The sequence below is a fragment of the Rhea americana genome, unplaced genomic scaffold, assembly GCF_003343005.1.
Source record: "Rhea americana isolate MKP2758 unplaced genomic scaffold, rheAme1 scaffold_240, whole genome shotgun sequence".
Lineage (NCBI taxonomy): Eukaryota > Metazoa > Chordata > Aves > Rheiformes > Rheidae > Rhea > Rhea americana.
The window spans coordinates 1,243,820-1,258,991 of record NW_028186358.1 but is presented as its reverse complement, the minus strand read 5'-3'; the positions used below and the strand labels follow the sequence as shown (position 1 = coordinate 1,258,991).

General features: G+C 45.9%; 2 protein-coding genes across 2 annotated transcripts; both read left to right on the top strand.

Moving 5' to 3' along the window:
• Positions 1–3,176: 3,176 nt before the first annotated feature.
• LOC146595003 (gallinacin-12-like) lies at positions 3,177–4,684 on the top strand. The gene is made up of 2 exons (XM_085306525.1): positions 3,177–3,585; positions 4,231–4,684. The coding sequence occupies exons 1-2, from the start codon at positions 3,453–3,455 to the stop codon at positions 4,377–4,379; spliced, it is 282 nt and encodes a 93-aa protein (XP_085162651.1). The 5' UTR covers positions 3,177–3,452; the 3' UTR covers positions 4,380–4,684.
• Positions 4,685–12,670: 7,986 nt separating this feature from the next.
• DEFB125 (defensin beta 125) lies at positions 12,671–14,374 on the top strand. The gene is made up of 2 exons (XM_085306524.1): positions 12,671–12,731; positions 14,253–14,374. Exons 1-2 carry the CDS (start codon positions 12,671–12,673, stop codon positions 14,372–14,374), a joined length of 183 nt encoding a protein of 60 aa, XP_085162650.1.
• The last annotated feature ends 798 nt before the right edge of the window (positions 14,375–15,172 follow it).

The following is a 15,172-nucleotide window of genomic DNA, read 5'->3' as shown; positions in this document are numbered from 1 at the left end:
ACCCTTATGACCTTCAACTCTGTACCACAGGTACCTCCTGATGCTCATCACTTCAATACCTGTGTATCTCACAACACCACTGTGTCCTCACTCATAGCCTTCTCAGGAAGAAAGCTTGTTCATCTCCATTTCACTGGAATTAAATGGAAATTTATAAGTCTATACCAGTGAATTAAATAGTGCCAGAGCAAGGACATAGCTATGCAGACACAATCCTTCCTAGTGTTTAACTGTCAGCTTTGTGTCTGGCACACTCTCTGTTGGCTCAGACCACCAGTATTGTCCCAATCCCTCCCTCCTGTTCTGGAGAAAGGAAGAATTGAATGAGCCTTGGTACTATTTGATTTACTGATACAGAGATACAACCAGAGTCAGAGGGACATCCCAAGAACACATAAGGGACATGCCTACACTAATCTCAGAATTCCCTAAAGACTGATCCAAGGGGGAAAAAAACAAAAACAAAAACAAACAAAAAAAACAGATATGAGCACCTCCTCTACTTCTCTAGATCTTAGGGCACACCATACAGCATCAAAGGAACAATCCTCTTCAGGTCTACCCAAGCCCACAAGTTATTCAGCTGGCTGACTTTTCCACACCATGCTCATCCCATGGAATCAAAAGCAGTGCCCTGACCRATTGATCAGTACCCTGCAGAAAAAATGAAAATAAGAACAGGAATGTGGCTGGAGTGCAGTCTTTCCACTTCTATCCCAGGGAGTTAAGTCAAGTCAAGTCAAGTCACGGGTTTGCTAGAGGCGCCATAGTTTGCTAGAGGCATTGAGGTGCCATAAGATACAATTAGTAAAGTATAAAGAGTCTCCTTATCAGCCCCAAATCAGGGCTTGTGTGCAGACAAGGCACACAATAAATGCTTGCAAGGTCCTTAGAGTTCCCAGAGAAACCCRTCAAGGAACTAGCAGGTCACTGTAACCAGTGATGAAAGGCCTCCTATGAAGGCAGTTAACCTACCCCCAAAAGCACATTGTAAACCTGAAMTGCAGAATGATCTGAGCATATAAAAGGAACCGATGGAAACCCGCCTGCAGGCACCCACTGCTCAGCAAGCACACTAGCTGATGGAGGATACGGCCCAGTGGTGGGACTTTCCAGTCAAGCRTTTTTCACTTCTAAGAGGACCCTAGGTCAATGCTAAGTGCACAGAGCTGCACTCAGATTTGCGGTCAGGGGCATCAAGTTACCACTGTGTCACAAGGCACTTCTAATGCCAGCACTATATTCCTAACATGCACACAACCATCACTGAGCCACAGGCTGCTGTCAATGGACCTGGGTTATCCAGATCTGAAAGGCAGTGGCAGCAGCTTGCAAAAAGGAAGGTGTACTCCGCAGGTCTGCCAAAGAGTGAAAAGGATCTTGCTTATCCAAGACCTATCCCCATCAAAAACCTAAGCATTTTTTGTCAATGTATTTGTAAAGAACTGTCCAGCTAAAAAATTCAGGATTAGTAACCCCCAGTGGCTAATGCAATTGTGCATCTGTATTAACAAGTTGATTCATCCTTTGTTTTGCATTGAGGGTCAATGCAAAACAGTGGGCCAGCATGTCAGGGGTCCTGGCCTTCAAGTGTGTGATGCCTTCCAGGCTCAGAGACAGCAAGGACAACAACTCATTCAAGACAGAGTGCATCTCACCCTTGCAAGGGAGGCTGAGATACTCACACAGCCACATGTGGGACCTGCTAAACCAAGACTGGAGAGCTTTGCTATCTGTTATAAGGCACAAAGAGGATGTGAAAAGGGGGAGTGACATTGCTTGGGGAATCAGTAGCAAGAAAATATTGCTTCCACTACTGCTTTCCAATAAGAAATAAACTGTTGAAGAATCGTGTCCCTTAAAAAGCAGAAGATCACTCCTTCCTCTTTTTCAGGCTATTTTGTTATGCACTTGTCTTCATAGTTGATATGCTTTTCACTCCTGATATGCCTTTGTAGTAAATGCCATAACTAAGCTAGAAATATGTAAAATACCTTGCAGTTTGGGTTAGCCACGTGTTGGTACCCGGTGATCGCAGACCGCATGCAGACTTGAATTCTGTCAGAGTGGGCAGCTGAGATCTAGATAGCATTTGCGTTGTGATCTAGCTGTGTTTAATTCACTAGTATGTACGCAGCCACAGTCCTTGTCTCCCTCAGTAAGGCAGATTATAAGTGCCTATGTACCACCAAAGGCCTCTGAGCTTCAGCTCCTGAAAAGAAGTATTTGTTTCAGGGGTGTTGGCAGAGCCAATAATCCCAGGAGTACAGACCTCTCGTGATGGGGTTACAAACCTCCACTGCCTTTGCTCTGTCTGTATGTCTGACCCATCAGACTAGCTGGTCATGGGCCTGGAGGATGCTGGATGGGCAATGAGGGATGCAGTAGTTCTCTTGCAGCCACATGGGCTCCCTCGGTGCTACACATTTCACTTGATAGGCTATAGAGCATGCAAGGAAATCTCTGTCTTTTGATTTTCCTCKCTTTAAAGTCAGACTCAGTTGCCCACATATAGGCGTCTGGTGAACCTTGAGTTGACCCAGGGTGTCATGCCTGGCTAACAGAATGGGATGCCCAGTCTCTTATCTGCCACTCTTATCTCCAATGACTARGCATCTCAAGCAACACAAGATGCCCCTGTGAATCAAGATCCTCCTGGCTGCAAATCTATAAGATCAAATGACTTTATCAAGTGCATTTGAACAACTTTTTTACAGAAAGAAGGGAATTTTTCACCTGGATCTTTCAGCTATCCAGTTTAGGAAGTATCCACAGAAATAACTGCATTAACACAGCTAAAGGATCAGCAAACAACAGGGACAGCAGCCAAGTGAGGGTAGCTGGAATATCTGATSCTGATTTTACAGCAAAAGCTACATATTTATCACATAATTACTGCCCACTGGTGTGCTGCTGAGCTCACTGGCTACCTCCTCCACCAGTGTTGTGAAGAAGCACTGTGTGGTCATCATGCTCAGGAATGAGGCCTCCCAAATTCCTTGGAAGCCAAAGCTAGAATGGCTTTTTGGCAGGAAAATCAGATCCAGGTTTCAGCTGGAAGAAAAATTCACAGAAGCTCAGGCAAAAATGAATCACTCCTAGCCTGTGTGGTTCTCCTCACTGCAGCTCCTCGGGAGTCTGTCTCTGCAGGTTGCCACCCTTCGGTTCATCAGCTCCCCAGGCACTTTGCTGGCTGCAAGTGAAGGGCAGAGGGATCTTCTGCACCTCTCTGCCCACTGAGCTGTCTACAGTTGGCAATCTACCAGTCAAAAATGCCAACTGCCAGGAACAGGAAGCGGGGAAGCCGATAATCAGTGAACGTGAAACGAGTCGACATTGTTTGGAACGGCAGCACTGGGTCAGAACGACATAGAGCAGAATTTCTGAGCAGCGAATGTTACACTGGAGACTGGATTATAACTAATTTCTGCCTGCACCCTCCCTCTTCCAGGATGCTATGTAACATGCCAACAGCATACAGAGCCTTCTGCAAAATCTCACTCTCAGCCTTGCTGTTTTCCAGCAGAACTAAAGCAATGAGGATCCTTTGGTTCATTTTAATTTTCATCTCTCTGGCTACTCACGGTAAGAACAGGAAGGCCAAGGGTGGTAAACAGAGGCAGCTAGGAATAGGAATAAGTTTTCACAGCTGAGTAATCAAATCAAAGTATTATAGGTACTGGGGGGGGGGGAGAGGTGTCCTTAGATTTCTGGATGAAAAAATGGGTCGGGCACTTTGACAAAATGTGTAATTACACCCCTAGGAGTAATGCAGGAATGAGGAGGGAAATAGCTGTGAAAATGGGACATTGCTCTGCCTATCTAGGAATAGAGTGTTTGGGCAAACCTTAGAGGATATATCTTTTATCTCTGCTCTGGTGCTCATTTTTAGAGGTTCTGGAAAACTGTTTCTTCCTTTTCTCAGACTGCAGTTGTTTCTTTGATAGGGTGAGAACAACTGTTCTGACATCCAGTGTCTTTAACAATATCCTGAAAAAATRATTGCATGACAAAATGCTGAGTGAGACTGGGTCTGAATGTTGGGGGGTGGGGTGGAGTGTGTGTTTTTTTTTTTTTTTTTTTTTTTTTTTTTTTTTTTTTTTGAAAAAAAAAAATATATAAAGCTATTTTAAAATATATAATATCCATTTGAGAAAAGAAACCAGAGCGTACACTGTAACAGAAAAACTCCATGTATTTTATCTACCAATTTGCTGYTTCTTTGTACAGGAAATGCTCATGGACCAGATAGCTGTAACCACGAAGGGGGCTTGTGCAGAGTTGGAAACTGCGTTGCTGGTGAATATCTGGCTAGTTACTGCTTTGAACCTATCATTCTGTGTTGTAAAAGTTTGTCACTGACTACTGTAAAGAGCTGAAGATTTCCRAAGGAGCAAACTGCAGCACATGGGATCTGCAGACTCCTCTAAGAAGGAACAGGCTGCAACTGAATTTATCTCTTGAGAAGGAATGTTTTGTCTTTCTATGACTGTTGCTCCCCTGCGACAACTTTTGCTCCAATCATCAGAGGCTGTGGATTTACTGATGGACTTTTGAACATGTTGCTTTTTGCTTTTGTTGTGACTTTCCAGAAGATGCTGCAACAGGAAGAAATTGGGGCCTTCCATTAGCTTATGTATTGCCCCTTTTGGCACTTGTTATGTCCAGATGAGAAATTGCCTTTCTCCTTACCTGAAAGCAATAAACCTGAAGTTCATCAGAATAGCAAGTGCCATTCTGTGACTCCTGCTTACTCTCAGCAAAATTGCTGGTGATGGGATGCGCTGTCTGCCATTAACCAGAAGTGAACAGAGCGATCCATTTCTCAGCAGAGTGAGTTGGCTCTGTGTCTTCCTTTCCCTTCCCAGGAAAAACAGTTGCAATGCAGGAGCCCTCTTTACCATCATTTGTGATCCAAAAGCTATCTGTTTTGATGTAAAGCCAGGTGTAGCCCATGAGTCTCAGGCAGGCCCCGAGCACATATCTACTCTTCTTTCCCAGGMTGTGCCAGATACTTACAGGCACTTGGAAAGGCTGGCTGAAGGGTTAAGACATGGAGAGAGAGCAGGAATTCCCCACATGCATACTTTTGGGCTTACCCACACCTACCCCGTCCACGGGCAGGGTTTATAGCAGCAGTGAATGTGCTGTCAGTCAGTTATACCTCCCACAGCTAGACCAGGCAATGCGAAGCCCCGTAGGGCAGTCCCCAGTGCATTCTTCTTCCATAGCATAGCGAGAAGAAGGAAGAGCCCAGGGTCATTTGTTTTAAACTAGGGGAAGCATATGAAGGCTGTGTAAATATTCCCCTTGACAGCCTGCTCTCTTCATCCTTGGGCTGCATTTCTGGTGCTTCTCTGTTCTCTACAATCACCAGGCAATAAACTCAACGTAATTAGCAYGTTTGCTCCTAGTAGCTTTCTGCCTATGCGATGTCTCAGCCTAATCCAATTGGTCAGCCCTACTACRTTTCTTTCTMCTCCTTTAATCTTTTAGCCTGAAGATTTTTGATGCCCCCTACACCACTTCTCAGTTTRCTCTTGGTGTCCCCATTCCAGTAAAATACCTCTCTCCAGGGCAATCACATCTGTATAAGCAAGAAAACAATGATCTAATGARAGAGTTATGCCAATTAGCTCACACATTGGTCAGAGCCAGGGAAAAGTCCTCCCCAGGAGATGAAATTCTTTCTCTGGTGAATCAAACAGGAAAGTTCCCATTGACTTCACTAGGGTCAGGACCCATCGTGAGAGGTTCAAAGATGAACTCATTTGACTAACTTGATTCTCTGGATGATTCTGAGGCCGCCCACGAGCAGCCCAGCTATTTTCTTTGGGTTATCATAACACACACACAGCACAGTCTGAGACTCAAATGCACACAGGGAGATAGCAGCACTTCAGTGGAGATCCTCTGCCACGAGATGAGCTGACAGGAGAGCCTAATTACACAGACCTGGCCGTTGGCTTGGGAACCGCGACTGAAAACAGAGATGGGCCTCAGTCCAGAGCCAAATTCCTCCGCATATCGTAAGGACTCCAGGCTAGCTCTCCAACGCACGTTGATACAGGAACTCAGCACAGACAGGCCTGTAAATCAAGGAGCATTTCCAAATCAAACAGTTTATTTCTCACATTCATCCACAAAGTTCATGATTCACACCTCTTATCTGGATGACTGTTAGCCACTACATTTAGAGGCTACTTTCCTAAGAAAGTGAAGTATATGAGCTCATGCAGCTCATCTTGTAAATCTCTCTGCCAGTTGTTGGACCTTCTGCACCCTACGTGTTTTGAACCTGTTGGGCAGCTGAGTTTTGATTGGGATAAGGTGGAAATGCTCAACCAATTTGTGTGTAACTAATTGTCTGGCAGTTTCACATTGTCCCTCTGGCAGTAACATGGCAGCAAGTGCTAGCTGCTGCTGCAAGACACTGTCCCACATCCCCCTGGTTACGTGTTCCCTTGCTTAGCAAGCTGGCTGAAAAAGAAAAAGAACAAAATCCATTATGATTTCTGCCAGATTAGCAAGATGAACTGATTTCCCTTCTGGCTACCTGATCACTCACTCTGACACACGGAGAAGAGAGAGAAGGCACACATATGGAGGGTAGAGAACTGTACTTCTTGATACATAGAGTTTACTGTCTCCTGTTGTTTCTTGACCCGGAAACCCACATGGARTCTGGGGTGCAGCGCCCAGTTACCAGAACCGCTCTTTTAAAGCTGGTGTCCCTGCTCTCTGAAAGAAACAGGCTTTTGCTCCGCTCTCACTCTGACTTTTCAATCACTGCTGTTTTGCTGCAGTCCTCTGAGCTCTCGGCTAGGTTTTGATTTGTTTCCATTTGCCAGCTGCCCAAGCTGTCTCCCTCAAAAACTGTTCATCCTTATTCCCTCTCCATGGCAAAGAGGAGCTGTTCTTAGTTAGGACCATGTTTTCTGTTCAGCAAATCCGTGTCTCCTGTGTAGCTCTGTATTTGCCTAAGATAAGTCCCCTCTCTTAGGCAGAGGCTATATCCACTAAGTCAATACCTGCTGCTTGAATGAAACAATAGGATAATAGCAGTATAAGATGTTTTGGTGTAATTATATAATAGAGGATGCTGCTTCCATAGGAACCATGGAAATCCAGGCAAAAACAAGCAGTGTTGAGATAAATTAGTTATGCTCAAGGTGGTGCATCATGTATTCCTAGGGAGGAAGAAGTGCTTGACAACTCTTGCTGGGTAATCTCTTCCACTCAACCCAGGTCTGTTCACTTGTGTGTTTTCTTTGACGTGGGACGAGACTCAAACACCATCTTCCACCCCTTATATCCAAAAGCCAAATAATCACAGAATCACAGAATGGTTGAGGTTGGAAGGGACCTCTGGAGATTATCTAGTCCAACCTCCTGCTCAAGCAGGGTCACCTAGAGCACCTTGCACAGGACCACGTCCAGGAAAGTTTTGAATATCTCCAGAGAAGGAGACTCCACAACCTCTCTGGGCAACCYGTTCCAGTCCTCTGTCACTCTCACAGTAAAGAAGTTCTTCTTTATATTCAGGCAGAACTTCCTGTGTTTCAGTTTRTGCCCATTTTCTCTTKTCCTGTCTCATGGCAACACTGAAAAGAGCCTGGGCTCATYCCCTTGATACCACGCCCACCCCCCCATTTTCAATTTGTAGACATAGAAATATTTCTCATTAGAGACTATTTCTCATTAGAGGCACTCAGCAAAGGACACCTCCAGCCTAATGCTATGCTCTATCTGGAGGAATTCTTTCCATGGAGAGCAAACCAACCMTGCCTGCTCTGCACCATTTCCATAAGTGCAAACCCCAGTGGAGTCAGTGGAGATACTCTGAACTCCTCTTGACACCGCACTCACATTATTGCATGTAGAAATAGAGTGGACAGTTAGACAAGCTAAAGGGGAATCCAGAAGAGTAGAAGAAATAAGAAGATGAAGTCTATCATCCTTTAGGAGATGTAGGCTGATGAGAATTTAAAACAGATTAGAGGATTGTTCTGAAAAGAGATTAAGTTGAGTTTCTTGACTTAATTGGAAAAAATCAAATGAGGAAGATGACACTAGCAGGAMAGGCTTGGGAGATCCCTTACTTTAGCTACCCATAGCTATCAGATCTCATATGGCTACAGACAGAGAGGTTCCACAATATGACCCCAGCTGTCCTATGCTGGCTTCTGAAGGAGACATAAAAACATTCAGACATTTTGGGAGATATATTTGGGACCTCTGTAGCCATTTCAGCTCTCTTAGCTACAGTGACAACCGAAGGATTCAGGCAGGCTACAGACCTGCCCTCCTGTCTAGTCTGTTGATCAGCACAAGCCTCATGAATAACTAGAGATGTTAGCTCATCAAAACAAGACCTGAATGTCCCCCTCGCTGGAATTTGTTTGCTGTTCCCAGGCAACAGGCCAGTGTTTGTTTGGCAGAGATAGCCAGACTAAAATGAAATCCTCTGCTTGTGGTCTATAAACACCAACGTAAGCTGAGCTGTATGATCAGAACYGGAATGACGGTCGAACAAGCTCCTCTTCAAGGAAGCTGAGCTCTCATAATCTTGGACAAACCTCTTGCATTCAGGCTGTCCCTTACATCTGCAGCAAYCCCATGCAAAAGCAGTGCAGTTACTTGTACGCGTGACTCTTCCTTCAGCTCAGGAGAAAGCGTCTCATATTCAGTCTTTGCACGTGGCTGCTCTTTCCACTAGTCAGGCTGAGTGAAGGAAACAGCCATCCTGCAACAGCCCAGATACAGGAGCATATTAGGAGGCTAAAATTGTCTGGACTCAGAGGCTGYATCTACACAAATAAGTCAAACACTGTGAGGCTCATGCTCAAATATTGGCAGATGCCCATCCATGCTATTGAATTACTAGCACTATCCCTGGCACAGATTCGACTTGGGGCAACTAGCACTTTCCCAGACAATTGTTTGGCACAGTTTGGAGCTTTGCACATGCCAGAGAACGTTTGTAATGGACATCTGGATGTGGCCCTGCAGCCACGGAGGGGAGGGAAGTGTTTAACTGTGCAGACAAGAATTGTGCTGTGTCTGTTTGCCATGAGCCAAAGAGCAGCATTTTGCAAAAACTGGGGAGAAAGGACAGACTTGCAGATTCACACCATAGAGAAGGAGATCTTTTTGCACTCTGAGAAGTTGAGAGGAGGCACAGCAGAGCATGCTGAGCAGAGCTTCACTCCAGAGGATCTCTTTCAAAGTAGCACTGGCATCAAGTGATTTAGGGGCACATGACAGAAGTCTAGAGGATCATGAAAGCCTGCAGAATTGTGCTGAGGGTGAATGGGGGGCTGACTGTTTATAGGCTCTTCCTGCACAAGAGCTATTGGGAAACTAGGGGGATCCTCATTAAAGGAATGAAAGTTGTTCCTCTATGTAGAAACATACCTGTGGAACATCTTGTCAAAGAATATTACCATGTAAAACTTGTAAACACTTTCAAAGAGAGATTGGACATGTGCTTGGAAGGGAAATTTGCCAATGTCACTCCAGTCTTCAAGAAGGGCAAAAAGGAAGACCCAGGTAACTATAGGCCAGTCAGCCTCACSTCCATCCCTGGAAAGGGGATGGAACAGCTCATTCTGGRTGTCATCTCCAGGCATGTGGAGGAAAAGAAGATGATCAGGAGTAGCCAGCATGGATTCACCAAGGGGAAATCCTGCTTAACCAATCTGATAGCCTTCTATAATGGAGTGACTGGCTGGGTAGAGGAGGGGAGAGCAGTGGACGTTGTGTACCTTGACTTCAGCAAGGCTTTTGACACTATCTCCCATAACATCCTCCTAGGCAAGCTCAGGAAGTGTGGGTTAGACAAGCGGACAGTGAGGTGGATTGAGAACTGGCTGAAAGGCAGAGCTCAGAGGGTCGTCATCAGTGGTGTGGAGTCTAGYTAGAGGCCGGTGGCTAGTGGCGTCCCCCGGGGCTCAGKACTGGGTCCCATCCTGTTCAACTTCTTCATCAATGACCTGGATGAGGGGACAGAGTGCCTCCTCAGCAAGTTTGCTGATGATGCCAAGCTGGGAGGAGGCTGATACAGCTGAGGGCTGTGTGGCCATTCAGAGAGACCTGGTCAGGCTGGAGAGTTGGGCGGAGAGRAACCTCATGCGGTTCAACAAGGGCAAGTGCAGAGTCCTGCACCTAGGGAAAGATAACCCTAGGCATCAGTACAAAGTGGGGGCTGACCTTCTGGGGAGCAGCTCTGCAGAGAAGGACCTGGGARTGCTGGTGGATGACAAGTTGACCATGAGCCAGCAATGTGCCCTTKTGGCCAAGAAGGCCAATGGTCTCCTGGGGTGCATTAGGAAGAGTGTTGCCAGCAGGTGGAGGGAGGTGATCCTGCCCCTCTACTCAGCCCTGCWGAGGCCTCATCTTGAGTACTGTGTCCAGCTCTGGGCTCCCCAGTCCAAGAGAGATGTGGAGCTGCTGGAGAGAGACCAGTGTAGGGCTACGAGGATGATCAGAGGGCTGGAGCACCTGCCCTGTGAGGAACGGCTGYGAGAGCTGGGCCTGTTCAGCCTGGGGAAGAGCAGACTGAGGGGGGATCTGATCAATGTGTACAAGTACCTGAAGGGAGGGTGTGAAGGGGATGAGGCCAAACTCTTTTCAGTCATCCCATGTGACAGGACAAAAAGTAATGGGCAAAAATTGAAGCACAGGAAGTTCCACCTGACCGTGAGGAGGAATTTCTTCCCTGTGAGAGTGACAGAGCACTGGMMKAGGTTKCCCAGAGAGGTTGTGGAGTCTCCTTCTCTGSAGATCTTCAAGGCCCGCTTGGATGCAACSCTGTCTAACATGCTCTAGGTGACCCTGCTTGAGCAGGGGTGTTGGACTAGATGATCTCCAGAGGTCCTTTCCAACTTTACTGATTGTATGATTCTGTGAGTTGCAGTGATGTGCAGGATGCACCCTGGCCATCTTTGTGTCTGTCTCTGTGCAGCCTGCATTTGCACTGATTAAGACGCAGCTCATCCTTTGAGCAATGGCTGCTGTTCCCAGGAAGGGAGAGCAACTGAGCTAGAGATAAAACATGCCTTTTTGCTATCCATCAGCAGCACCTGGAATCCTGGCTCTAGACCTAGTCTCTAGAGARTATTCAGCTGCCTTCACAGACATGTTCAGACCCACTAGGACACATGGTTGCAGCAGGACACTCATATGAGTGACTCCCACAGTACAGTCCTCCCTGCTAGAGTTGTACCGCAGGACTGCTGCCCGTCCCCATATCCTGGACATGACGGGGCAGACTGAAACATGAGACAGCGTCTTGGATACAGCACAATGAGAACCAACATGCAAGATATGCCCTGTTAACAAGTCACCCCCAATGCATCATCTCTCACATTGAACATGCAGATTCTCAGCAATACGTGGTGGGTTATGGTCTTCTGCCAACCACACAAAGTGGTTTTGCTAGGTAGGCAAAACACAGGAGGCTCTACATACATCCTTGAAACCGTCCCGCCCACAGATAGGGTTAAGATCCCATCTTCTTTCCCTAAGTTGTGTGTTGTCTCTGTGCCCAACGTGCTGTTTAACTGTGTGCACAACACCCTGTTTAATGCTCAGCGTCCTGTGATCCAAAGTCCAGCTGGTGAAGGGCCCCTTATCTGCACTGTTTGATGAAGCTGATCCTTGCTCTGTTCAAGCATCCTGAAGGCCAGTGGCTTTACTTTTTTCAGTACTGGCTGGCATCCAGCTTGCAAATAAAAGGCCAGCTAGGTGAGTTTCAATGGGAAAACAAAAAACGTGATGACGTCCTTTGCTGCTTTGCTGCTGTAAAAATAAATCTTTAGGTTTCTATTTCCTCATGCACGTTTCACTGTTGTTTGAGAGAGATTTCTATTTGTTATTTGTTTTGTGTTGTCTTCCAACATTTAAACTCAGGTCCCACCTTTTCTGATTTCCTGGAACTGAGCTGGAGAACKAATACAAAGCACAGAGCTTGCCAGCTTTCTTTTGAGATCTGTAACAAACAAGTTTTTCCTAAAGTTCCTGCTTGTGATAATTGCTAGGAGGTATCCCTACTTTCCTACTTAATAAACACATAAACAAGATGTTGAGTTACATTTTTCCTGACAGTTGTAAATAAAAGCTTGGAAAATGATCTCTTGGCAAGTCAGAAGTTGGAAAATACAAACATAGTTTTTATTTTTAATGATTTTTAAGCCTACTTTGTGATGTTTGGGTGTGCTGAGGAGGAGATATTGGATTTTTTTTTTTTTTTTTTTTTTTTTGCTTGAGCTTGTCAAGGCTAAGCACAGAGAATGGGAGCTGGAAATAAAAACCTTGGACAGGCTTTTAACATCATGCACTCAAGCCTACAAGCACCAAAACAGACAGACTGGTCAGCCCCAATGTCCTGCCTCCAGTAGCAACCAGTAGCAGACTCCTCAATGTTCAGTGCAATTTGTTGACAAAACCTTGCTTTTTTTTTTCCTGTAACACGGTGTATTTAAGATTGGGAACATCCCAGCGCAACTGTTTGCTGGAATGTTGAAATGTATCTGAGATTGACAAAGTTCCCTCCACTCCAGGAACGTTACACAACCTTTGGGACCTATAAATCCAGGATTTCCCTGTTGCCCATCTCTTTACGGCCCTTCGCTCCTCCTCACGGTGGAATTTCTATCAAGGCTCAGCCATGCGCATCCTCCAGCTGCTCTTTGCTATCATGGTCATGCTCCTCGTCCAGAACGTTCCCGGTAAGGATAAAATACTTCAGGGGTTTCTGAGGAAAAGAGACAAGACAGACTCCCACCCTAAAGTGTGCAAGGACAAGACAGGGCCCTCAAGTCAAGCCAAGGCTGACCTGACTCTTGCTTCCAAGGAACAAATACCTTCTGAAATGTAGTCTTTAAGGAGTTCCTGGATGCAGAGCCTTGGCAGGAAGAGAAGGTTTTCCAGGCTCCCAGACAGTATATCCCCTTCTCTCCCTTGTCCCCAAAGCCACAAAGAGATGTTGAGTCTGAGCCAGGAGCCCAAGCTCTGACACTGACCAGGATGCAAGTCTCTTCTCCAAAACAAGGAGAACCCCCTGAATTCTAAAGGCCTTTGCAGTCAACATGTTTAGAGGACAGTCTTTGGGGCTACCAAGGGTGACAGTGCAATATTGCCTGGCAGTCTTTTCCTGTTGATGGGGGGGTTGTTTTAGAAACCTTATGTACACGCTTTCTGGCAGAAWCAAATGCATTTTGGGGTGTGCATCAGCTGCTACTTCATGTCACAGGACATATGTGCACTACAGGGAACAGAAATTGTCAGTGAGCTGCAAAGCCAGGTAGAAAATTAAGCTCCATTCAGCCTGATTAACCTTAGCAGCCAGATTCAAGTTAAACTGGCTCAAGCTATTAAATAAGACACAAGCAGATGATGACCTTTGCCTGACTGCTTTTTAGGCCAAATTTAGACAAAGAATAGCACACCTGTATCTTTTGTATAAAGCAACTAAAGACTAATTCTGTAATAGGGGATGAGCTTTGGGGAAAGGTGGGAGGAAGGACTGTTAGGTTGTTGMAGTTTTGTTTGGTCTGTCTCTTTTCTTCTAGGGTTCTGTTTCAATAGAAATGTCACATTTGTCATGGCTTTTTCACTGGCTGCTTGCATATATATTGGGAATTTAGGTGTCATCCAGCTGTAAGGTCATTATGATGTTATTAGGACTATGGTAGTGTAACTACAATGGGAATCAACCCTGACAAACAAGAGGAGACTTTTCTACTCAGCTTATTTATGTTCTTTTCTAGTTAACTCAAGTCCTAGGGACAAATGTAGGAGAGAGAAGAGTTTGCTCACTCCACTGATGGTGACTAATATTGCACTGCTATGCCTTTGAACCTTCCAAAAAAAAAAAAAAACCCAAACTTCATCTTCCTGCTATGGTTAAAGAAAAACAGTACACTGAGTTTTTAGCAAGTTAAGAAAATTAAGATGACTATGTAATAAATAAAATACTTGCCTCTAAAAAGACCCTTTTCTAACTTTTGATCTTACCCAAGGGATCCATCTCACCTGACTCAGCCATCCCAAAATCTGCCATCTCATCTAGACTGGTTGTTGAGAGACACTCAGCGCTTAGTGGGAGGAGGTGCTCCTCTCAAGCACATCTGACCTTTACCATGAAGGCAACTGAATTTCCTTGTTGCCAACTGCAAGTGTTTCATTGCTCAGGCAGTGATGACACACTGAATGGGTTCCCACATCTCCTGTCTCTTTTCCCTGTGCAGCCAGAGGTTTTTCGGACAGCCWGCAGTGCTGGAATAACCATGGCCACTGCCGGAGGCTTTGCTTCCACATGGAGCGCTGGGCAGGGAGCTGCAGCAACGGTCGCCAGCGCTGCTGCAGATGAAAGCAGCTGCGCAATGCGGGACCACTCCAAGAAGACCAGCCTGCAATGAGAACTATACATTGGAGTGGCTTTCAAACACCGCTTATGTCTACACCCACAGCTCAGCTTGTCCATCACCAATAAACCTGGTGGTTTTATGTATCTTACTGAATCCAGATGCAGCCACATTTCCCCGTGAAGCAGACCATCCTCCCTGACATTTGGGATTTGATTCACTTTGCACAGAATCATTTAGAGCTTCTTGAGGTGCACCCAAACATCTACACAGATCAGGCAGATGTGGAGACCTGTGCCTGTCCAGAGTAGTAGCCAGAGAGGGATCTGCTGTGCTTGTCTGAGCAATTGTGCAAGCTCCCTTCTAGCCCATCTGTCTGCCTATCTCTAGCTCTATCTACAGAAAACACCACAGCAGGAAACCACCTTCCTCTCGTAAGAGATGTATCCAAGAGAGATGGGAGATTTGCCCTCTGGAAGTGCCTTTTCTTCCCCAGTAACTAACTGCAAGGCGAACCTAGGTGAGTGGCTCAGCTTAGCCACATCCTTTTGAGATGAAGCAAAGGGGAGTAAGGCATAGAAATCCCACTCCCATGTGCAGAATGGTTCATCACGTAGTCACACAGCACGTGGGGTGTAGTGTGCCCTTGCCTAATTTCCTGCATAGAGCTGTTCTCACTTGACCTCTTGCTTGCACAGTGGGAGGTATAAAGAAAAAGAGAAACACCTCACGCGGCCTCATATGATGATAAAAGCTTTAAGAGTTTTTACGGCCTTGCTGCTACTTGCTGGTAAGGGATACTC